Source organism: Danio rerio, chromosome 7 (genome assembly GCF_049306965.1).
Source record: "Danio rerio strain Tuebingen ecotype United States chromosome 7, GRCz12tu, whole genome shotgun sequence".
Classification (NCBI taxonomy): domain Eukaryota; kingdom Metazoa; phylum Chordata; class Actinopteri; order Cypriniformes; family Danionidae; genus Danio; species Danio rerio.
In genome coordinates, this window is record NC_133182.1 from 26096852 (window position 1) to 26121281 (window position 24430).

The window sequence follows — 24430 nt, forward strand, 5'->3', positions numbered from 1 at the left end:
CGGCGAAAAAAAATATTTTTCCCTGAGGAAAATTTATATTTATTTTTTTATCTGCCCCGTGTCATCACAGTGGTAGAGCTGCTGCAGTGGAACATTGGCGCCATTTTCAAACTTCAGAGCCTCACTGACTGGAACTCTTCTAACAGCGACATTATTCCTCATTATTACTTTTTTCCTCATTCTTTCTTCGACACCTATTATCACTTCAACGATTATTATTTTTTTACATATATTGGCAACTGGAAGAGGATTTTCATTAAAAGGTGAGTTACTATTACTTATTTATTTATATAAATATAATAAGCTTTATAATCGATACATTTTACAAGTTTCGTCGACATTTGTTCCCTTTATAATTTCCTCTTTACTGGCAAACTTACACATTTTATTTTATTTTTCAAAAGCAATGAACACACAGCTGATAAAAGTGAGCACTTAAAAAAAATGTATGTCTAATAGAATTACAAGACTTTATAGCTGTTGTTTAGGGTAAGCTGTTTCGGCATGTCTTTCTTTTGTGTTTCTTCCAAACCAAAACAAGCAAAACTTTCTTAGTATAGTTAAACCGACTAGCAGTTACCTCACAAACGTGTTGGAACCCGCGGGATAACGTCCAAACAACTTTTTACAGCTAACCCGATGCTTTGACTAATGTTATAATGGCAGCTTAAAGCAAAGCGAATAAAGTAGGCTTCTAGTGTTTGTCATATGTTAGCTTTTAAAGACAATGATTTCTCCGTGCCTCTAATGTTCTGAACCACTCCCCTCTGCCTCTGTCCCCTCACCCACAACCAAGCTACTTTCCCCTCTTTTAATTCGCTCCATCTAATGAGTTTTGTCGGTACATTCACGGCGATTTCGCGATTGAATCGAGTGTAACTTGGAGAGGAATGAAAATGCGTCAGCAAAATAACAATTAAATAAAGTCGTTAGTCGGCGTGATTTGAAAATCAGAACGCTGGACAGTTAAATAATGACACATATGAAGGTGACGAAACAAAAAGAAAATAACGACATATTTCGAACGTTTTTGAAGGCGCCTTTTAAGTGGCAAAAATACCACAAGATAATTATTTGAAAAGTTTCCAAGTTATGTTACTCGTGTTATTTTTTATTAGGAACTGCCTAGATTATACATAGATTTTTTCTATATGTCCGTCTATTGGCTGATTTGAAAGGCGCATTCGACTTCAGATGACTGACTTTAATTGTTATTTCTATATTAATAAGTTTTTCGCGGTTTTGATAGGCAAATTAATATTCCAGACTGTAATATTGCAACCTACGATCGTGCTTTACTATTTATAGTATTATACTTCTGTTGGGGAGAGAAAAACGAAAATATGTTAGTCAATGTAAGGCCAGTTAATTTGCAATTAAAATGACATACACATCAGTAATTCATATTATAGAATGATGTGTGCTGTTTATTCAAACTTGCTATCAAGTGTGCGCAGTAATGTTGAGGTCTTTACAATGACATTGTAACCTTGTGCAAAATGTACATATTGTGTTCTCTTTGGCATGGATTTTGTTTTATAGGTAATGTATTAATTCCATTGGTTTCCTGTTTGTCTCTCCGTTTGATTTTACCTCTCAGAGCTCACAAGATGTTTTTAATAACAGTAATGTATACGTGGCATAGAGTATAGATGAAAATTTTGGGTATCTGATGAAAGCTCTGCACCTGTTCATGGATGTCATATTTTACAATATTTTTTTATATGCTAAAAGTAATTTAAGAGGTAATGCTGAGACGGTTTGGGAGAGATACAATTTAAATAAAGATAAAAAACACTTCAATCTGCTCAGTATGTGCAAGCTGTCATTTGTATAATAATTTCATAGATGATGTGGAGATAGATGTGTGTAACAGAGTTTTTTTTTGTTTGTTTGTTTTTTTTTAATTCAAGGAAGCCTCTTTACTTAAAGAAAAAAAATCTTTAGTGCTGGCCTTTTTACGCTTTTAGTTGGGGTATTTTTAGTCTTCCTGTTTTGGTGTGTGGTTCCTGAAGCTTAATGCTTTTGTTTTTGGTTGTACGGGATGACACTGTTAAGATTAAAAGGCAAAAGGCAAGGAACTGTATACTTTTGGCACAGATTAATTTTTTTTTTTTGCTGCAAGAATATAATATAAACGAGGTGTTTCAATTTAATTCTTATTTTTACAAAAACAGTGGCTTTATTGAAGTGTGTAATTTAGTTTTGGTTGTGTATCATTAGTATTAATTTGAGTGTTATTATGATTTTAAGACAACTTGAGTTGTGAGATTGTATTTAATGGGAAATTTCTAAAGCAGTATTTTTATTTGAACATGTATTGATGGCTAGACATTGTTCATGTTTTGCTGTTGTTGTTGTTGTGTTTTGACTTGAATTTTGACAGAGGCCTTTGTCTTGTCTGGCTCTGTGTATGCGCGCTTGTGTGTGTATGTGTGTGTGTGTTTTGTGTGTGCTGTTGGACCATGGTTGTGCTACTCAGTAAAACTATCTGTAGAACCAGATCAACATATTCTCCACTCTTTGTAGCCAACCGTGTACAACACAGAAAAGCCACAGAGACCCTGCATAAAATGCAGCCACATTAAAAGCATAAAGAGTTTGATAACTTTGCTTTGCTTGAGCACCCTAAACTCCTGGCATCTGTTTTTTGCTGTTTCTTTAGTTTTTTTTTATTTATAATGAACTAACGGCAAGAATATAAAATTGTGTATTTTCTTTTTTCTGAACAATGCGTTTGGGGCCAAAACACCCCCTATGTGGTCGCTTGACTTTGGAGTTTGTGGTGAACACTCACCCGCACCATAACGTAAATAAAACGGCACAAACCTAAAACACTTTTCCTAGTTTCATATCCCCTTTTTTTGTGAGTCTTTGCAGCCGATCCTTCTCCCTCTTTTGTTTCCCCCTCCCTCTCTTTCTCTCCGTTGGCTGTGTGAATGCTTTGGCAAGGCTACAAGAAATCAAGCAAGCGAGAGCTGCTAGCACTGACGCGCCTCAGACACTAAGCCCTAGAAATTAATTTTTTCCTCCAAAACGGTAATGCCGATGGTCCTCAAACTTCACACTCTTTTAAGGGGACCCCAGGGCAGTGCCCTAATTTTTTTGTGGATTTTTCCTGTCCCCCGAAAATGTTCATTTTAATTGTAGAAACTGATGCCCCGGGAAAAAGGCTACAACCCCTGCTTTTTATGCCTACCAAGTTCCTCAGGCAGCCTCACTAGCTACAGCTAAGCAGAGGCTGCACACTGCACTGGACTGCTGGTCTGAAGGTGAATAGGGAAAGAAAGGGGTTTGAGGGCTGGAAATAGGTGCTGGTGGACAAAAGGTTTAGGCACTTATTTGACTCCTGGAACCCCACCCCCCAATCTGGAATGGGAGCCCCAAGCTCAGACGAATGGGTGTATTTTTGACCTGAAATTAAGACTTGGGATTCCCATTGATAAGTGCATGTGTGGGTTTGTTTGCCTTTCTAATTCTGTTTCAACAATTTTTTTGAAAGCTGCCAAGCTGTTTTAAGTGCATGTTTAGCTGTAGATTTGTGAAGAATTAAAATATTTGCAGTGGGCGAACTACTTTGTGACTTTAATCGAGTTTTCTGAAAGAATGAAAAAGTCTTTTTCAACTACTTTGCTTGGGTTTTTCAATACAGAAACAACTTCATTGAATTAAGTTGAGGAATTGCAATTTTTTCCTACCCAGGTGCAGGAGAGACTACACTGGAAGAGGGGAGTCAGGCGGGTTGGGAATCCTTTCCCCTGTTGCCTAACATACTGGAGAACGGGGATCGAGGGTAAGTCAGATCTTTCCTGTGTCCGTTTCTGAGCCTAACCAAAACGGCCTCTGGCTTGAATGGGTGAGCAGAGTTAGGCCAGGGTGTGTATGTGTCTACATAAGCGTGCGAGCTTCTCTTTTAGGTCTCTCTCTCCAACCCATTTGCTGTCTATCCTTTTCTCCTTTTCTCTCTCTCCCTCTCTTTTGCGAACACCCCTCACCCCCCTTTTTCTCCCTCTCTCGATGAACAACGGGCAGAAGTAGACAGAAGCAAATGCCTTCTGCAACTGTGCTGACGTGATCATTTGACTTAGACCTTAAATAGGCTGCCCTTTATGAGATCTATCTGTGTTTGTCAGGGCTGATTTAATCTAAAGCTATTAAAAATAATATATTCTATATCATACAAAATTTTCTTTAGATTTTGTGTAGCACAAATGTAGTCACACTTTAGCTTTCAGTTTGCTTTTGATAAGCTTCCTCTTTTTTTATTTTTACTGTGAGCTTCAACTTCATGAAGCATCACAGAACTGTAAGCAAAAAAATAAACTGTGTTTTGAAATATTACAGCAGTCAGAATTAATTATTTTGTAATTAAGCCTTGATTCTCTGCTGACATGGGAAGTTCATAACACAAAACAGGGTGTGGTGTATTTAAAAGAAAATGTGAAAACTTCAAAAATACTTGGTGTTTCTTAGGTCTGCCAAAACAGTTAGTTACATAAATAGAAATAAAAAAAAATATATATATATATATATTTTATTTCTTTCAACTTTTGTCATGCTTTTTACAATATTACGATTAAATTAGTTTTTTAGCACAAGGAGGGTTATTGTGGTTTTCCTGCTCCTACCTACTTTGTTTTTTTTTACTTTAATTTTTTCAAAGGCACAACATTTTCAAGCTAAAGAAAAACAATAAAAATAAGTAAAAACTAAAATGTAGCGATAGGTCAAGAACTTTATGCCATTCACCTTTTACACACTACAGCAAATAAGCTGTTATTCACCCTCACCGCTTTGACCATTCCTGGATAATTTTTAAACAGAAAAATAATGCATATTAAAATACAAACAACTCAATACAAGTTAGTAATTTCTAATGTTCCTCCATTAGTCATCACTTTATCAGTCCATAATTAAAACCTTTGTTTTTTATATATTGCTGGCTATAAAGTTATTTAATTATACTTTATTCCTTCTGAATTTGTATGCACACCTTTCCTTTTTGTTGAAGTAATGTCTTTTATGCAAGTTGTATAAATAATTCTCATACATTCTTTTATTTCTGTCTACTTATTTGATTTTACATGTAGGCACATTCTTTTTTTAATCTCCAGAATCCTTTAAGATAATGTTATTTGTTTACTTATTTTTGCAACAAATTATTGATTGGCTAATTAAAATATGCTCTGTCAAAATACTGTACCTAAATGTGCTTTAACTTTTACTATAGTGGTACTTGATCTTACTTTATAAAATTAGGCCTAAGAAGCTTCAAAATATGCAGCTTTTTTCAAGAAAATAATAAAAAACAATATTTAGTTGCTTTCATTTTAACCTCATGCTAATAAAACCATTTTAACAGGCGCTAGTTTTTTTCTTCCTCTTCATCTCCCCTCTTTGTTATCCTCCATTTTGTCTTCATCCTCAACATCCATTTTAGGACAGTGTGTGCACAGTTACTCACTTATTAAGTCTCAAAGGGCATTATTAGACTGTCATGAAAAGATGTGGGTGACCACGAGCTTCCTCACGATTGCCTGTGCCAGACAAGTCATGCTGTCACTCTTTTGTGTCACAAAACTTTTATGACATTTTATTTTTTCAGAAAGAAGAGAAGCGATCTGTTCATCTACTAATTTTGTTCTGTGTTTCCTTTATTTGCTGCCACTAAAATGCATGAGACATTTTTTACATTATAATCCAACAATACATTTTTTTTTGTCCCCAATCTGATCCTAGAGAGGACCACCGGAGTCTGTCGTCATCTTTTTATTTAGCCCTGAGTGCCCTGTAGCAGCACATCATGGTTTGTAAGTTATAAGGGCAAATTCCGAATCATGATGTGCTGTCACTGGGAGCCTGGGAGTTTCTCCATTAACATGACAGCATTAAACACCTAGTCTTTTGCTTGTGTCGTAAATCCTAGTGTAATAAATACATCAGAGGTTATTTAAAAAAAACACCTAGTGTTAAATACTGTCTGTATTGTTTTGTATTATAATTATGATTAAGCTAAAAGTTTAAATTGTCAGATAAAAATGTGACAAGGCAGCTTTTTTCCCCTCAGGAGTATTTTTGTAAATGACCAGACACACAATAAATGATTCGTGGCTGAATCACCAGGTTTGGCTCGCATGGCCTCTTCAGACAGTTGGGAATTCACATCCTCTTTTTTTTAGTCTATATTTTAAGATGTCAGCTACTTTCTGCGACAGTGTAACCGTTCAAGCTGATGAATTAATCTGCATATATTTGTGACGTTCCCATCATCCTCTTTCCTCCCTTGGACCACTTGATGCCTCAGTGTGCCTGACAGAAGCAGCACATCAATATTGGCAGCTGCCCTCTCTCTGGGTTGCCAGTATGGTTTGTGCTGCTCCCGTCAGACAGACACACTCAGCGATCCTCCAGTATTTGGAGCAATATGAAAACCACCTGTCCGGAAATTAATTGTATGTATTTGACTTTGACAATCTCACTTTCAACTGAAATGCTTTCTCTTTGTTCGGACTTGCATGAAAAACCTAACATTAAAAAATATTACAAACAAAACCTTATTTGAGTGAAATTATTTTTATTTTCAATACACGAAATGAAAGATATCCGTGGTTTCAGTTTGTCGCTGATAAACTGGTGAAAACCAATGTGTGCTGTCGCTATTCTGCTTATTGAAATGTCATTCAAGTACAGGTCAGATGGCAGAGTAATTTCAATATATCAACGCTTTCAGTTATTGAGGTTATGACATACTAAAGAACAAAGGTATAGATAAATAAAAAAAAAATTAATGGTGCTGTTAATGAGGAGATCTGCTGGGCTGCATTTTATTTTCAATATGCAGTCAATAATGTAACTGATTTGGCTGTTATTAATCATTTAAATATGTATATTTGTGCTCGGCATAATTGAGTACATCCCATTTTTTAAATTTTTATCCATTTCTCATGAATATAGGCAATGTATTATGGTGCATTAAATAAAACAGATTTGTTACACAGATACATTTATTAAAATATTTTAGTCACTAAACATATTTAGAAATTGAAAGATAATACAGGGTGACTGCTGGGTGTAAAAAAGGATTAAAAGTTAATAAATAAATGTAGAGAAATTTAAAGCCCTTAAAAAGTATTAAAAAATCTTAAATGGTAATTTGCAAGGTATTAAATTTTATTTAATTTTTTATTATGCAATGTATGGTTGTATGCTAAAGTTTGCCGAAATTAAATCTGCGCATATCAGGATGCTGTGTAGTTGATGACATCATGCTGCCTCGTTTGTTGCAGTAACCAAGATAATACCATTATATCTGCAGTTGTATGGGCGCCAACCTGCTGAATTAGCTAGATGTAATAGATTTAAATATATGAATAATGTTTCAGTTTTAGATTCGTTTTTTTACTTTAATATTTAGTAAATATACTGCAAGTTAAACTCTCGCCATTGTTTCCATTTGAAACCTAAAGTTATAAGGTTTTAAAATGTATGGAAAGAGCCTTAAAAAGGTCTTAATAGGTATTGAAATACACTCTCTGATTTCTGTATATACTCTGCAATACAATTTAATTCAAGCAAAATATTGCAAAAAAAAAAACAAAAAAAAAAACATTACAAAATTTCAACTACGGTAAATAAGTACATTTTTTTTCTTAACTTTTTCCCTCCTTTTTAAATTTGTGTTTAATATTTTTCTATAACATATAAATTTAGGTGTACTAGTTTTTAGAGCAATATCGTAAGTTATTTTGTTAGATAAGCTCCAGATTTGGCTTCAGTACTGAAAAAACTAATGTATATGCACAAATATAATATTGTATAGCTTCCTTTTAAAATATATATATTTGTGAGGGGTGTACTTATATATGTTGAGCCCTGTATGTAGTGTGAGCCCTGTATGAAGTCAAAATGCAAACAGTTATCTTGCTAAAACTGTTAAAATCATCTTTAGTTGAACCCTTTTTTGTGGTGAAACAAAGAGATGTGGGTGGAAAAAGACCCAAGGTATTACAAAACTTTTTATTCACTTAGAAAAACATGAAAGAGATTGTGTGCATTTTTAACAGTTTACCAAACAAAGCTTTTATATACTCAACAAAAATGTAAAATCTTTTCCCTACACTTTCCACATTTTCCCCAAAAACAAAGTACTGGACATAATTGATTAATGAGTAATGATTGTAAAATATATACACAGTAATTGTTTTACAGTAACATATTTTAAAATCCGACATTTTGGACCCAGCATAGCAATATGTATTTAGCGATGTTTGCTAGCTTTAAAAACTTTGTGCTACATTGATGAGACATCCATCCATACCTTCACAATTCACTATTTTTAATGAGTCTTTCGCTTTAAAAAGTTCTTCCTCCATAAAACAGATTTCTTGAAGTGACATGATTAGCTTCTTTTTCGGATTGTATGTTGCAGATGATTTCAACGGGATAACAACGGCAAGTCACTGGAATTCATGATGAGACTTGAGTCAAGGTTTAGACTATCTGCATGGGAAAAAAATGAATACATATATTATTTTTCATGGCAATGAGCGGAACCTGAATAAGACAAACACAAAATTTGTCATTTAAATTTGTATTTAAACAATTAACTGCCAAAATCTTTGAAAAAATACAGGACAGAGATTGTGAAGGGGTTAAAATTTGGAGAGAAAAATACACCAAAAAGCTGTCTCTTACCTTGGTCAAAATTAAGCTTTTTAGATGATGAACTATCACCCAAGCCTTCAATATCTACCAAATCACTGTTGGCATCAGAGTCATTCAGTGCACTGAGAGTGACGTCTGTGGAAAAAGCATATCAATACATTAGTTGTATTTGACAATTTTCAATCTGCTAAACAATTTTGCAAGTTTAAAATGAAAAACAAAACAAGTGAATTAAGTAATGCCGACCTGCCGTTTTTGATGACTTAATGCTAGATGGACCTGTGCTTGCCCGCTGTAAGCCTGCAGTCACAACAACTTGAGATGTTGGCACAGCAATGACTTTTGGTGGGGCTGGTGGAGCCATTGAAACCGGCACCTTTTTGGTGCTCTTCTTTGGTGAATTGGTGGATAGAGGGGCTCCACTGTCATCATACAACTTCCTCTTGACTGCTGTTGTCATTTGGGCCCTTATTTTGAGGAGGAAAAAAAAAATTTATTACTCACAAGCTACGCAACTTAAATGTCCTTATTAATTACAAATGTACGATATAATAAAAGACTAATTATTACAGAAGAGCTACACAACTAATGAGTCTTTATTGATGGCAAATGTAAAATATAAATAAAACATCGGGGGTCTTCTTGAGTTTCCGAAAAGAATGGTACTTAGGAACTGTAATGCAAATTTCACCTGAATTTAAGATGCTTTCATTTGTTTACTTTTTCTAAGCCATACGCATAGTAACTTTAAAAAGATTAAACCAAAACAGTTGTCAATTCTACAGACAGGTATTTTTTGCGTAATGTTTCTATCAAAATGAACAGAATAATCTCAGGCTCTAGTCAAGTCTTAATTTAACATTTGACAATTCAAGACCTTTAAGGGACAGTTCAATCAAATTTGCATAATTTAGTTTTGTATTTGGTCCAGACTTACTTGAGTTTTTTTCTTCTATTGAACACAAAAAGAAAACATGAAGAATGTTTGACTTCCATAATTTATTATGATTAAATAAATATATATATAAATAGTTATACTGTGGATTTCAATGGCTAACAGGTTCCAACATTCTTCTAAATATCTTTTGTATGCAATATTTATATATATATATATATATATATATATATATATATATATATATATATATATATATATATATATATATATATAAATGTGTAGCACCACAACAAAAATAATATTTCTGGTCAAACAATACATTTGTTGGTCAAACTCAATAATTCTTTTACACAGTATTTTACCACAGTGTGGTCTTAAAAAGACTTAAAATGTCTACAATTTTTCAAATAAAAATTTCAGGCCTTAAAAAAAATTCTTAAATTCACTGAAATCTTGTGTTGTAGGTCTTAAATCATTTTAAACCAGTGTTAATTTTTTCCATGTAAAGCTACCCAATTGGGCCAACACCCATCCAATCACTATCATTCCAACTCACTGAAAGTTTAAACAAAAGTTTATTTATTAACTAATATTTTGTAAATCTATTTACCAACTCTATTTATATTCATAGACATATGGTTTAATTATCTTAAAATAACATTTGTTTTAATGTGTTTTTTTTATGTTTGGGCCATTAAAAAACCCTTAGTGTTAGCCTTGTGTAAGTCTGAAATTTCATTCAGAATGGTCTTAAAAGGTCTTTAAAAGTCTTAAATATGACTTGACGAAACCTATAAAAGCCCTTGTAAAATGTTTTGTTTTTAAACAGTACTTAGGGTTTATTATTAATCTGTCAATGTTGTGAAACATTTTCTTTTCTGTTTGTATTGGGCTACTGGCAGATATTTGTTCTTGTTTTAATTATAAACCAGTTAGTTTAAAGTTTGCAAAAATACTTGGCCCTGACAGAAAGCAAAAGAAGTGTTTTTGCCCATAATGTCAGTAAAAACAATGGCTTTAAAAATTTAGCAATTACAAATAAAAATAAATGGATAATATTAAAAACTGTTTACATAAGAAAATGGTTTAGTGCTTTAATTTATTGCTAACATTAAAACGTAACAATTATTCGTAAATTGTCAAAGCAGACAAGGGTTAGAAAGCGTTTGAGGGACCCAAGGGAAATAAAAAAAAACATATTTTTAAATGATCAATAAAGTATTTTCCATGTACACCATATGTATTACTTTGAAGAGAAATGTACACGTTATACAACTTTTTACACGTGCCAGTTTAAGTATAAACCATCCAGTCCGAACTGTGATGCAGAACGTGAAGTTAAATAGGCAGCGAGTGTCTCACCCTGCTGGAGTAGTATCTGCTACTGGATGCAGCTGCATGGTCAGCTCTCCCAACTTTGTGAAAGCAGCTCCAGCTGCAGAAAAGATCTCGCCGACCTAAACACAGACATCAAGAAATAAGTAATGTACAGAATCCGCCGAGATCGTAGAAACGTGTATTTAGGAATTGACATTACGATGATAGTTAGCATGTTAGCCAGTAGCTTTATTGACAACACAAAGCATTGAATACAGTAAGCATGGATGCACACTACCAACACAAACATTTAATCGTTCTTTAGGTATCATATTTGTAAACATTTACCTTTGTAGAGGCCGAAGTCATTGTTTTGATTTGCAACCAAGTAATGAGGACTGCGTTTTAGAAAAAGCTAGGACACTTCAAGCTAACGTGGACAGCAACGGCTGATATAAATCGGCAGCGATACTTATTCCTCAATTATTTACATTTTGGAACAACAATAAAACGTGTTCTTTGACTAAGCTGGTAGCATAATTGTAAAGATGATACTGTGTTTCGGCGATGCCCATTGGTTTGAATTCCAGCAATCGGTTGTTATTGGTGCCCACCAGAAATGAACTCGGCACATTCAAAGCTGCGTCGAAACTGCGCAGCTCGTTCGCGCTTTCTCCTCAGGGTTTCCTCGGTCCAAATTCGTAATTTATTAATGCGCAATACAGCCGTACTTGTTTCTGTAAACCCTACGTAGACCGTTGGTTTTAATATTTTCTTGTCAGAGCAGACGGAGGTAATAAGGTTTTATTGGTTTAGATGAAAACCGTGCTATTTAACACATTCATTCGTCTTTGCAATCACAGGCAAGAGTTTTTAAAATGAATAAAATCTTTAAGCAAAATATAAAGTGATTTTATATGATGTTAAATATGCCTTTAACAAATGCGACATTAGTCCAGAACCTCAAAATTTGATATTGAAAGACGGGGAAGATAGTGTTCTGCGTCTTATCTATTCACTACCACTATGTACACTACAACTAAGAAAAACATCGAAATGGAGCTGAGAGAGCATCTATCGCGCATGCGTGATGTTTATACTGGCGTCAGCTGCCCTCTAGTGCACAAAGCAGGCAACTAGAATTCATTTACTTTTAAAAGAAAACACCAACAAGTAGCTTTCCTTTAATTCAATTACTGTTTATTGAGGGATGCGTTGGAAAGCTTCTGATATGATGTCCAGAGAGGGCGGATATGACAAGTAACACCATGCAGAGGATTTGCACGATGCTGTCACTATACATGTTTGGCACTATTTTGACACAGCTGGCAATATCTGGACCAAATGAACAATAAAAACATGAACAACAAGAGCAACTATAACAGTGGTTGCTATTATTATATGCATGTTGTCAAAGTGCAACAAATGCAGAACATAAAATGCTTGCTCAGCAATGTTCTACATATACTTGGGGTAGAATAATAAGGTTTTACAATTTCATATTTTGTCTGTATGATGAAATTTAAGAGGCAGGTATCAGCTGCAATACATTTTCTTAACAATTATGTCATCGGGGAAACCTTTAAACCCATTCTAAAATGAATGCAAATTAGACAAACAACAACATACTAGAAAAAAGATAGCACATGGCACTCTATATTGCTTTGAAGAACCAGTTGATTTGTAGACATTTACAATCCCCATGATCATTCCTTCAATTCGTGACCACTGTTTATAGTCAGTGAAATTGCACGAGTGTAAATGCGTTCAAATAAATATATTCTATATTAAGTGTATAGTGTTATTGCTAACATCAATCTCTATCTCTGGGCTATTATAAAATGCTTTCTTTATAGCTATAAATGTTGTACATTAACAGACATCAGCACTAATATTGTCGGAGGATAACAGTCCATTTTTAAAGCACATAGTACAGAGCAAGGAGAGTCTAGGACATGCACAAGGGGATTTCATGGAGTGGAAGAGATAAGTGGGCAAAGAGCAGCTGTCACTTTTAGATCCATAAACAAACACACATAAATCTCACCTTTCCTGCATTCATGTTATAGCTAGTACAATATTTTAATGGCATTGCTTGAAGCTAATCTACATTATTCTAGTCATATTTAGAGGTTAAATGTTTAATGTCAACCCATGGTGTTGTGTGCTGGAAGACCTGCTGTCTTATCACAGCACTGACTTGGATCCCTTCCACAGTGTTAACAAATGTACTAGACAAGTACACGGATCAAGATTTAGCAGAAACTGACTGACAGGAAGTTAGGCATAGACTAGCATTCACATATTCGGCATTTTCATCATAAATGTGTGTAAGAGAGAATGACTGACCATGATACATTCACACAGTAAGATGCTAAATAATGTTTGCTCCAGATCGACAGGCAAATATATGTATGCAGTTCCACACTCTTAATAAATACACAAATAATAAAATATTTCCTCTTAATTACGCTAACTAAAACACTGAGTTTTAGTTCAATTGATACTTGATGCAATCATGCAAATAATTTACTCAAATAAAAAATACATCAAATATTACAATAAATATATAGAACACGATAGGAGTGGCTTTTGTAACCCTGTATTCTTGTTTGTCCTCACAGCTTCCCCTCGCCTGTGTTTTCCTTCATCATACTACCACCGCGTCAGAAGGGTGAAGGTAGGGCTGGAGTTAAGATGGCTGACACAGCGGGCTGTCATTTCAAATGAGCACTAAGTAAATTACTCTCCCTCCATTATCGTAATGAGAAGCCTTTCCCATCGAGAGAGGGAGACAGCAAAGGAAAAAAAATGATATTGACCCTTTGGCACACAGACAACATTAGTCTTACTCGCCAAGCTTCCTTTCCCCAAGATAAAACAGCCAAACGTACAATGCCCGTATGAAATTGTAACTAAGAGGTGAAATTCATGAGTGGTATGAAACATAGACATGTATACTGACCGGTGTAAATGGTATATGGTAAACGAAGACTTTCTCTTTCATACATCCACACACACACACACACACACACACGAGGAGTCATGCTGTGGCCACTAGAATACATGCAATATAAGTAGCAACTGAAATGAAAATAGGTTTCAGATATTAGTACGTTAACACACACACACACATACTCGCCCACGTAATTCAGAACAGTTAGACAACATAGATGAAATGGCTCCTGATTCCTTCATGAATTATTAGTATATAGTTGGACCACAGTCAGAAAGCAGAGACGGCAGACGAGTTCACATGATAATTGGGAAAAAGCACGAGATACTGAGTAGATGTAAAGATAAACATACGATGAAGCAGCCATTATTATTTAAGCCTATTTGAACACAGGATAAAAATAATAATAATAAAAAAAGTGGGATCCTGAGGACCAGTGTAAATGAGGGCTTCTAGGTTCCAGTGGAAAAGACATGCACACTCACTGTTCAGAGGTAATAACTAGAACATTTTTTTTCTGTTACATTTATTCGATGACCGTAGCACTTGATAATCTCTGGTAGCAGCTTGAACTGGCCTTTCCTTGGGTTTATGTATAGCCAATGCAATATTGGAAGATAATACTTACATTTTGTAACAATTTTTAATTGAGTTATAAGAGTAAAATCTTACACGGGGAGGAATAATATTCTGCACAAAAGTGCAACATTCGCTAATTTATAGTCATGCCTATTTGAAGATCGCAATCAACTAAAAAGCTTTGGCAGCCATTGCCGTTCTGAAAAGAGACTATTAAGGGTTATGGTCATCAGTTTTCCCTTTTCTTTGATCTGCACTCTTATGCTTACAACAGATTAATCTAGAGATCTGTGCAGCGCTCCTGCTTGCTGTAATGGTCGAACTGGCTCTTCCAGTGCATCATGTAAGAGCTCCAGCGATGAAACTCCACTTTCCACTGTCGCTCAACATCATCAATGTTATCTGGGTAAGAAATATGAGGAAAACAACAGCATGAGGTTTGACAGGAAAGTAGAGGCAAGAATGAATTGAAAAATCTCTGAAAAATTTAAATGTTTCTTTATGGTCAGCAGTAAAAACAAAGGCATCCATTTAACGACTCAGCAATGCTACAAAAAAGATCCCACCCATTTAATGGAGCATTTGCTAAAAGCCCCCACAGGAGAATTTATAACTTATGATTTAAGTTACTGTAGACAGGCCTGCACAAGCCTCCCTGCCCCCACAAAAAAAGAGCAAGAGTTTAATTGCTTCATATTCTGGTTCACTTCCAGTATAATAGTTGGCACAGTACGTTTGTTTAGATTCACAGCATAAAAGATACACTTGCGCAGACAAGGCATTTCCTTGATAAATAATCGGATGGTTTTTGCTAAGGCCAATACTTTGTTTTTTGAAGCTCTTTTCCCCACTGAAGCAAAAGAAAACCTAATAATTATACAATTCAAGACAATATAAATTGTTCCTCCTGAAAACAGGAAATCATACACTTTTGGAAAAACATTTAAAGAATAACATTTGTCAAACATTTAACAGTATGTGAATAACACCTTATTTCAGACTTTTTTTTAGCTTGAAAAAAGAAAATGTAAGAAAGAGGCATTGATTCTCACTTCTGTTATGACTTCCTCTTCTAAACAACAATAAATTTCACTGACCAAGCCATAAAACACATGTCTGCGGTTTCTCACCATCAATATAAACTCTAAAAACATGAACTACAGTTCCTTAAAGTCAATGTAATAAATGTAAAAAAATTAAAATATTTAAGTGCATGACATTAAGAAATACTGGTTGAGTTTGTTACCTGTGATGTTAAGCAGACGAGGCAGGAAGCGGTTCCACAGAGCACAGAACTGTGTTCTTAGACCCTTGTGCACCTTCATTGGCTCTGTGTTCAAGCCCACATGCTTTTGCTCATTAGCTGAAAATTGAGGCCATCGTCTCCGACTGTCCATGGTGCCATCAGTATTAACATTGGGATTACTTTGTAATGATACAACAACAAAAAAACAGGCTGTCAACTTTCTACACAACACTAGGAAACATTCCACAACAATAAATAAATTGTTTTTTTTTTTCTGCTGAAAAAAGTCATGACGATAATTCTTTCAAAGACATTAAGTCTTGTCATCTCTTACCCAGTGCGGGCGAAATTAGCCCAGTATCTCATTATTCGTCGACTGAGTTTCTCCTCCTCTGCTGTGTAATTGAGTCGCTTCTCTAATGGCAGGCCAAATACAAACTCAATCTCATAGCCGTGGATGACGCCCATCCACTCAGGCCAGGCCAGGTTTGAGGCTCGATGGTCAAACAGATAAAGGTACACAGCACCTAAAAAAATAAATTAATTAAAAAAACTTTTTAATGGAGAAAATGCTATTTTGCATTAATGCTGCATTCTGTAATTCTCTCTTTTGCTCTCTTCTTCCTAGCAGTCTTGCAATCTAAACTGAATTCTGTCCACAAGCATGAGTTATCTTTACCACTAGAATAACCTTACCATGCGAGTTGCCACTGTTGTAGCCTGTTGGTCCTGAGTTTCCCCAGCCTAGTGTTCCTGGAGCTGCCGCTGATGACTGGGCATGGAGGGCAGCGTATTGGGCGTATGACTTTGCAAAATGCTGTAGAGGACAGATGACATTTTGATCTCCTACAATATCGTCCATGGCATCTCTATTCTTTTGGCCGTTGTTCTCATCCATCCAATCAGTGTATTGAAGGATAACTGCTTCCAAGCCAATGTCATTGGCATGTGGAACACCCATCTTCACACTTTCCAGGAAGTCTTCCCGAGATATTAAACTCTCATTGTCTTTACTGAAACCTGGTGCCCCATAAAGCAAGAAGTAAGATCCCTCATCCTGATTTACGCCCAACAGGATCTGAGTGTATTTGAAGTTCCCAGAGCTAATCATTGCATCTGGGGTGTCGGGAAAGAAAACCCCATCGACGACAGGCACAAAGGAAAAGCGGAAAAGGCTGCTCCAGGGAAGAACTTGCCACTCCTGATCAATTAGTTCCTGTGGATGTTTATTCCTCAGACAATCAATCAGTTCAGTATCATTGCCCCAGGTGCAACCAACCAGTTTGCCCAACTTGGTGGTTCTCCGACGGGCCTCATCAAAGGTAACAGTGGCCCAGGGTGTATTTGGAACACCACTCTGCAATATGGCACGTGTGAAGAGGGGGCGGCTGTCTGGTGACAGAACATGCATGCCAACTGATGCTGCCCCAGCACTTTCTCCAAAAATGGTGACCTGTTTTGGGTTACCGCCAAAGAAGTGGATGTTTTCTTGTACCCACTGGAGGGCCAATCTCTGGTCATAGAGACCCACATTTCCAGGTGCGTCTGATGAGCCATTAAGGGCAAGGAATCCAAAAGCTCCAACACGATAGTTCATAGACACAACCACTACCTTTTCAGTATAAGCCAGGTAACGGCCATCATAGACATCAAGAGAGGAAGAGCCACTATAGAAGCCGCCACCATATATCCAGACCATAACTGTGAGGTTCTGTGGTCTGGGCGTAGGAGGTACCCACACATTCAGATAAAGACAGTCTTCACTCATCACTCTGTTGGGGTTCCACATTTCAATACCTGGAAAGCCCGGGTAAGAGGTATCCACAAACTGATAGCAGGCATTTGAGAACTCTTTAGCCTCAAAGACATTATTCCAGGGCTTTTTGGGCTCAGCTCTCTTGAAACGCCTCTTCCCAATGGGTGGTTCAGCATATGGGATGCCTAAGAAAGCAATCACATGACTCCGGTCTGGAACAGGCAATCTTGTACCCTGCACTCTGCCCAATCTTGTTGCTACTACGAGGTCAGGTTCAGCCTGTGCGAAACAGTTATGGAAGAGGAACGTGAGTAGCACAGTGGGCAAGAGCAAAATATCTGAGGTCTTCATGGCTTCTTTTCACTTGTTGGCTGGAAAGTACTGTGATCTCCCTGTTGTGAGCCAAGCCAAGTATGACCTGTGTTTAAACAACAAAAGACGAAGAAATTTGGAAAAAATAAACATCCATTCAAATTCATTCACATGCATGTGAAAACAGTAGACAAAACATATTATTATGCTACGAAATTCTTATGGGTAAAAAGATCATTTATTATAATTGAAAGTAGAAAGTAAAAAGTAGTTTTGCTTACTCAAAGCTTAGTGTGACTGTGTGCATTGACAGGGATTCCAAGGCCAAACAGGCTATAACAGCGTGACCAACCAAAAATGGACAGATGAGTAAAGAAACAGAGTCTGCTCTAGACATGTGAATGCTCGCTTTCTAGGACCAATAAACACACCTGTGAGGTGTATGTTTATGTTTTACATGTTGCCTAGTTGCTATGCTGACTGGATTAGTTCTGGGGGCACAGTTAGGGATAAGGGTACGTGAATTTAACTGCAGCTGCGCGAGTGTCTGTTTGAACAAGGCTATTTCTGTTCCCCCTGCCTCCTTTGCCTGTATGGGGTTCTATTTTTGAGGGTGTCACTTCTCTCTATCAGTCCATCTGCCTCTCTGCCCATCCAACCCTTTCTCCACTATATGCAAATTGCACAAAGCATCACTTAAGTAATCTTAGCAAGTTTACCTTTACACGATAGATGAGTTTGCCCCCAAATATCAAATATTTCATCCTTCACATGTCCTCATATCTTGCCAGGCCTGTATGCCTTTCTTTCTTTTGTGCATGACATTTTGTAAACACAGGTTTATTGTTGTTGATTTCTCTATACATAATTGCAGCTTCCATAGTATGGAACAATTGCTGCTACATGGACTCAATTAGAAAAATGTAGTGCTTGGCAAGTGCAATAAAAATCATCTTTCACTTCACACTGAGATATACCTTTTGCACAATGTCATGTACAATATTTATTTTAATCTCACGTACAGCCACATGCTCACAGTATATGTACAGTCAGATAATTCCCTGATCTATAGAGGTTTATATTTTTCATTTGAAGTTCTGTGTTCTATATTTGTTTGCTAATATTTGTTTAATTAGTGTGTAGCACTGTGCCCATGCAAGACATGACGTTTCGTTCTATGATATGTCCTCCTGTATAGTAGAATGGCAATAAAGCTTTGCTTGAAACATTCATTCAAATGCTCTTGAAGACACTGTTCATGAATTATTAGAATAAGAGATTGGTGCCAAATTAATTTAAAAGGACTGCTTATTACATAATCTATTGGCCATTTTAGAAAAGTGGTCTTAAAATAACTTTATATTAGACTCGATAGTGAAAAGAGGCTTCAAGGACTGCAACACAATTCATCAGCCAAAACGTCTCAATGGATTTATTAATATTTTGAAAGACAGCTGCATGTCGGAAATGGGGGGCAAGGGTAGCTATAAGGGGGATCGAGGATAGGCAGAGGGGGAGAGGCTGTCCGGACTCAAATTAGATCCTGGAATCCATGTATGAAGTTCACTGGGGGTTTGCTTTCAGCTTGGGATTACACGTTGTTGTGCACACCATCATGTCATTAAACACATGGCTTTCTTTCTCTGTTTAACTTTCCATAATTCCATATGAGGCAAGATGATCGAGATAAGTTATCATCCTACCCTGAAGAGAAAAGCACTGTTTTCAATTAGCACTGCTAAATCATCAATCCTCATTCTTTGCCAGAAAATCTTAATGTATCTCAAAATGAACTCTTGCCATAAAAACTAGCAAAAATCCATAGCATCCTAATTTATTTGTACAGTTTCCCCATTTATCCATATCTAAGACCATCACTTTTTGTGTTATTGAAGTGGTGAATTCAAAAAGAGCCATCTACTGCAAAACTGCAGAATCAAATATCTGGTTTTCAAAGACTACAAGTCCAACAAATGCCATATAGCCTGCAATGTGATTTATCCAAATGCCTAAATTAGTCAGCATTTCCATCTCATTCACAGTGGAAGGGCTTTTGACTAAATGAAGACTACAAGCAAACCTAAATGACGCTCGATTCATACTGTCAGCTCTTGGTACCCACAGCGTGACATGACCAACAGGCCAAAACATTTCAAAAGTGACAGTTTGATGAGCGGCTCTGAGATGAATGGAATTTTCCGTTTCGTGGTCTGTCCATCTAATATTTCATGAGAGAGTTCTCAGCAGCGAGCACGTGCCGTCACATACACACTTGTGCTCATGCTGTCTGGAAGCCAACTCTGGAGACACTACGATTGCAATTGCAACCACAATATTTTAAGCTTTCAAACAATTCCCCAGTTGATGAGGTAGTGTGCATGCTACAACAGAATGTTAACGTTAATTACCCTTCTCCGAGGCACTTGTACGACTATAATTAACTTTTCCCAGCGGAGCACAGCTTCTGAAGTCTTAAAGCTTATCATAACTGCATCAATATCGGAGTCAGAAGTCTCTACGTAATTGTGAAACCAAGTGGGTCATTCTTGTTTTGGGGTATATTTGGAGCTTTTTAGCTTTTTACTTTTAATAATGTTCTCAATTTAGAGATGAATTCAGAGAAAATTCTAGTTATAATACCATTGCAGTCATCTTTAAGAGTGTGTTGTAACTAAGCATATACACTTTTTTTTAAACTATAGCTTGATTTTTTTATACAATGCATGAAAATTAATAGAATAAATAAAGGTATACAGTTAAAAGGACAGTTCACACTCCACTTGTTACAAACCAGATTGAGTTGTTTGTTTGTTTGTTTGTTTGTTAAACACAAAGGAAGATATTTTGAAAGTGTTGGAAACCAGTTACCACTGACTTCTATAGTATTTGTTTTTCCTACTATAGATGTCAATGGTTACAGATTTCAAACATTCTTAAAAATAGAACAAAACAACAGCAATTAACAATAACAATTGAAAATGATTTGGAACAAGTCAAGGGTGAATATATTATGGTAGATTTATTTTTGGTTAACTAAGACACTCCTTAGTGAGACATTGATTACTAGCTTATATAAGGGTGCTACCAGTATGTCAAGGGGATTAATGATATTTTACTTGTAAATGATGACAGGATTTTCATTTTGGGTGAATACCCCTTATTGTTATTATATACAGTTGAAGTCAGAATTGTTAAACACCCTTTGATTATGTTTAACAGAGCAAGGAAATTTTCACAGCATGTCTGATAACATTTTTTTTTCTTCTGGAGAAAGTCTTATTTGCTTTATTTCAGCTAGAATAAAAGCAGTTTTTATTTTAAAAAAAACAAACTAGTTTAGGTCAAAATTTTTAGCTTCTTTTAACTATGTTTTTTTTTTCGATAGTCTGTCGAACAAACCATCCTTATACAATAACTTGCCTAATTACCCTAACCTGCCTAGTTACCCTAATTAACCTAGTTAACTCTTTACATGTCACTTTAAGCTGTATAGAAGTGTCTTGAAAAATATCTAGTAAAATATTATTTACTGTCATCATGGCAAAGATAAATTAAATCAGTTATTAGAAATTAATTATTAAAACTATAATGTTTAGAAATGTGTTGAAAAAATCTTCTCTCTGTTAAACAGAAGTTGGGTAAAAAATATACAGGGGTGCTGATAATTTAGGGGGGCTAATGATTCAAGAGTATGAATCTTGACTATTCTTTTTATCATTTCACCAACATCGCATATTAGCTTTTGAGAGTTAAAGAAGGGAAACAATAAAGGTGACAGGGTTTACAGTAACAGAGATGATACTGTACACTATATGAAAATAAATCTACAATACAAAATAAATATGCCAAAAAAGACTATTATTTACAAACAATCTCTATTCATAGTATTGGGAAACTAATAAATAAGTCCAACATCCTGTATTAACAGTAGCCTGTTTATAACGAGAATATGGCAAGCATTTGCAGTAAGGACCCATTATCAAAATAAGCGTAAACAAGCCAACCAAATAGGGTACCTGTGCTGAACTGACACAATGAAAGCTGTGAGAGGGAAATCTGACATTTTATTAGGCTATTAAAATCGCAGTGATTTGCGGTGGACTTCAACAGATAGGCTATCAGCACGTTAATTGTAGCATCAGGATAAAGCAAACGAGTAACGAAGTGGTAAAAAACCAAAGGAGACGGCAAGGTTACAAGCAGACAGGTGCTGAAGGTAAACAAGCTTTAATTTGGGAAACCGGGGCCTCGGAGTGCGCGTGCGCCGATGTATTTCTCCAGCACGACTAATTACATCCATATTCTTTAGCGCTACAACATATTACAATTACAAAGCACGAGCATCCAATGCTCACAACAGGTTTTGTTTTAGTCATTTGTTTGAAATGCACATAGTTTTTACAGGCGACGCTTTTGGTATTATTTGTAATTACCGGATTATAAACAAATGAAAGGCATATAATACAATTATGCAACAATCTGGTTGGCCTGCAAAACGATATAAACTGCAATAATCAAAGGTTAATCTTAATTAAATCGCTGCAAACCATTTGCCATTCACGACTGTATAACAACCGCATACTATATACTACAGTAAATAATAGCCTAATGTAAACTGCCTCAAATCGGTTACATTAGCAACATGAAATGTAATAAATACACTGACGACAAATACACAGATCTCACCGTGTTTATTATTTTCTACACAGTGTTGCCTGTTGGACCAGTCAGCAGAAGAACACATTAAGAGCGCGAGTAAAAACCTCAAAGATGCCTAAATTATTGTACCTGGTGTCTCCAGTTCACAAGCCGGCTTTGCTTCAGCGCCTCTCCCACAGGCTCTTCCACTCCTCCGCCTGTCCTTGAATGAAGAAAGCCAGAATTGTTGCCGTGCCGTAGGGCGAAAAGCAAAAGCAGGACAACTGGGCTGGGGGAAGCGTGAAGGGACTGAATTATAGTCTCGCCTGTCTGATTTGAACGCTGGATCAAGCTTCTGACGGAACTAGGAGAGGAGTCGTACTGCACTGCTATGTCGGTAGGGGGAGACTCCTTATAATAAGCACAATCGAGTATAAAAAAACAAAAACAAACAAACTATAGAGTTCTCGCGAGACGACGCGCCGCTGTTGTTCGCTCTCAAGCACCCAGTTTCTGAAGTGCCTATGTAGGGTGAGTCGTTTGCACAGGCGTCAGCTTTAAGTGCACTGCTACATGTGTCAGGTACTCTGTATTTCTCTGCTTGTTTCTCAGAGTGTAGCGTACTGCATGTAGCACGAAACCATCCGCTTCTGTTTGAATATGGCATAACAAAATAATAATAAGCCAATAATAAATAATTGAATTTTAAGCCAACCTAATCATATACACTAGTTATACATGTATAATAACAATTCTAAACTTTAATGGTTTATTGCTTTGTGTTGAGGTGAAATGTTATTTTTTTAGTAGCTAATGATAACATTTCTTAAAAATATTATATAAAAGGTTAGTTTTTTTGTGCATAAAATAAAATAGGTAAAAAGTTCCACATTCTCAAACATATTTATATTAAAATGTGGATGCCATTCCAGTGTTTTAACAGAAAATTTAAGAAATCAATTTTGGAGCAATAGCTTGATTTGAAAAGCCTGATTTTTTTTATCACAACAAATAAAAACATTTGTTATTCAGACCAACATTCTCTTGATTTTTGTATAGCTTTGTGTTAGTATGTAATTGGGAATGTAGATATGAAAACATAAAGGTGTTTAGATTATTATTTAAAAATATTTGTACTGAATAATTTAGTTTTGTGTTTTTAGATTACTTTCCAACACTTGATGTACCAAAATCAGAAGTATACTCCAAAGAATATAAACTCACTGGCCACTTTATTGAGTACACCTTACTAGTATTGGGCTGGACCCTTTTTTACCTTTAGAACTGCCTTAATCTTTCATGGCATTGATTCAACAAGGTACTGGAAATATTCCTCAGAGATTTTAGTTGATAATGACATGACAGCATCACGCAGTTGCTGCAGATTTGTCGGCTGCACATCCATGATGTCAATATCCATTTCCACCACATCCCAAAGGTGCTCTATTGGATTGAGATCTGGTGACTGTGGAGGCCATTTGAGTACAGCAAACTTGTTTTCATGTGCAAGAAACCAGTCTGAAATGATTCACACATTATACATTATTCTGCTGGAAGTAACTATCAGAAGACGGGTAAACTGTGGACATAAAGGGATGGACATGTTCTGCAACAATACTCGGGTAGGCTGTGGCATTGACACAATGGTCAATTGGTACTAATGGGCCCAAAGTGTGCCCCCACACCATTACTCCACCACCACCTGCCTGAACTGTTAATACAAGGCAGGATGAATCCATGTTTTCATGTTGTTGACTGCAAATTCTGAGCCTACCATCCAAAAATTGCTGCAGAAATCCAGACCCATCACACCAGGCAACATTTTTCCAATCTTCTATTGCCCGATTTTGGTGAGCCTGTGTGAATTGTAGCCTCAGTTTCCTGTTCTTAGCAGACATGAGTGGCACCTGGTGTGGTCTTCTGCTGCTGTAGCCCATCCGGTTCAAGGTTGGACATGTTATGTGTTCAGAGATGCTCTTCTGCATACCTCGGTTGTAATGCGTAGTGATTTGAGTTACTGTTGCCTGTCTATCAGCTGGAACCATTCTGGCAATTCTCCGCTGA

At 36.2% G+C, this 24430-nt stretch overlaps 3 protein-coding genes and 2 non-coding genes across 5 annotated transcripts in view; 3 read left to right on the top strand and 2 right to left on the bottom strand.

The window, feature by feature from the left end:
• The first annotated feature begins 3739 nt into the window (after nt 1-3739).
• si:ch211-196f2.3 overlaps nt 3740-24430 on the top strand; it is a 41651-nt gene continuing 20960 nt past the window's right edge. Inside the window, exon 1 of the mRNA XM_073908432.1 lies at nt 3740-3793. The gene's annotated coding sequence lies outside the window, so the exon portion shown is untranslated. The remainder of the gene's footprint in view (nt 3794-24430) is intronic.
• Nucleotides 5754-5887, top strand: dre-mir-15b (microRNA 15b). Its single transcript, NR_030005.1, has one exon. It is a non-coding gene; the product is annotated as a microRNA 15b (primary transcript).
• Nucleotides 6307-6389, top strand: mir457a (microRNA 457a). Its single transcript, NR_030141.1, has one exon. It is a non-coding gene; the product is annotated as a microRNA 457a (primary transcript).
• Nucleotides 7998-11423, bottom strand: zgc:92664. The gene is given in 5 exon segments (NM_001002422.1): nt 7998-8499; nt 8695-8799; nt 8911-9131; nt 10925-11019; nt 11228-11423. Coding segments are annotated over 5 exon segments (507 nt in total). The 5' UTR covers nt 11249-11423; the 3' UTR covers nt 7998-8434.
• Nucleotides 12058-22717, bottom strand: ache (acetylcholinesterase (Yt blood group)). The gene is given in 5 exon segments (NM_131846.2): nt 12058-14816; nt 15661-15839; nt 15995-16187; nt 16357-17834; nt 22517-22717. Coding segments are annotated over 4 exon segments (1905 nt in total). The 5' UTR covers nt 17768-17834; nt 22517-22717; the 3' UTR covers nt 12058-14694.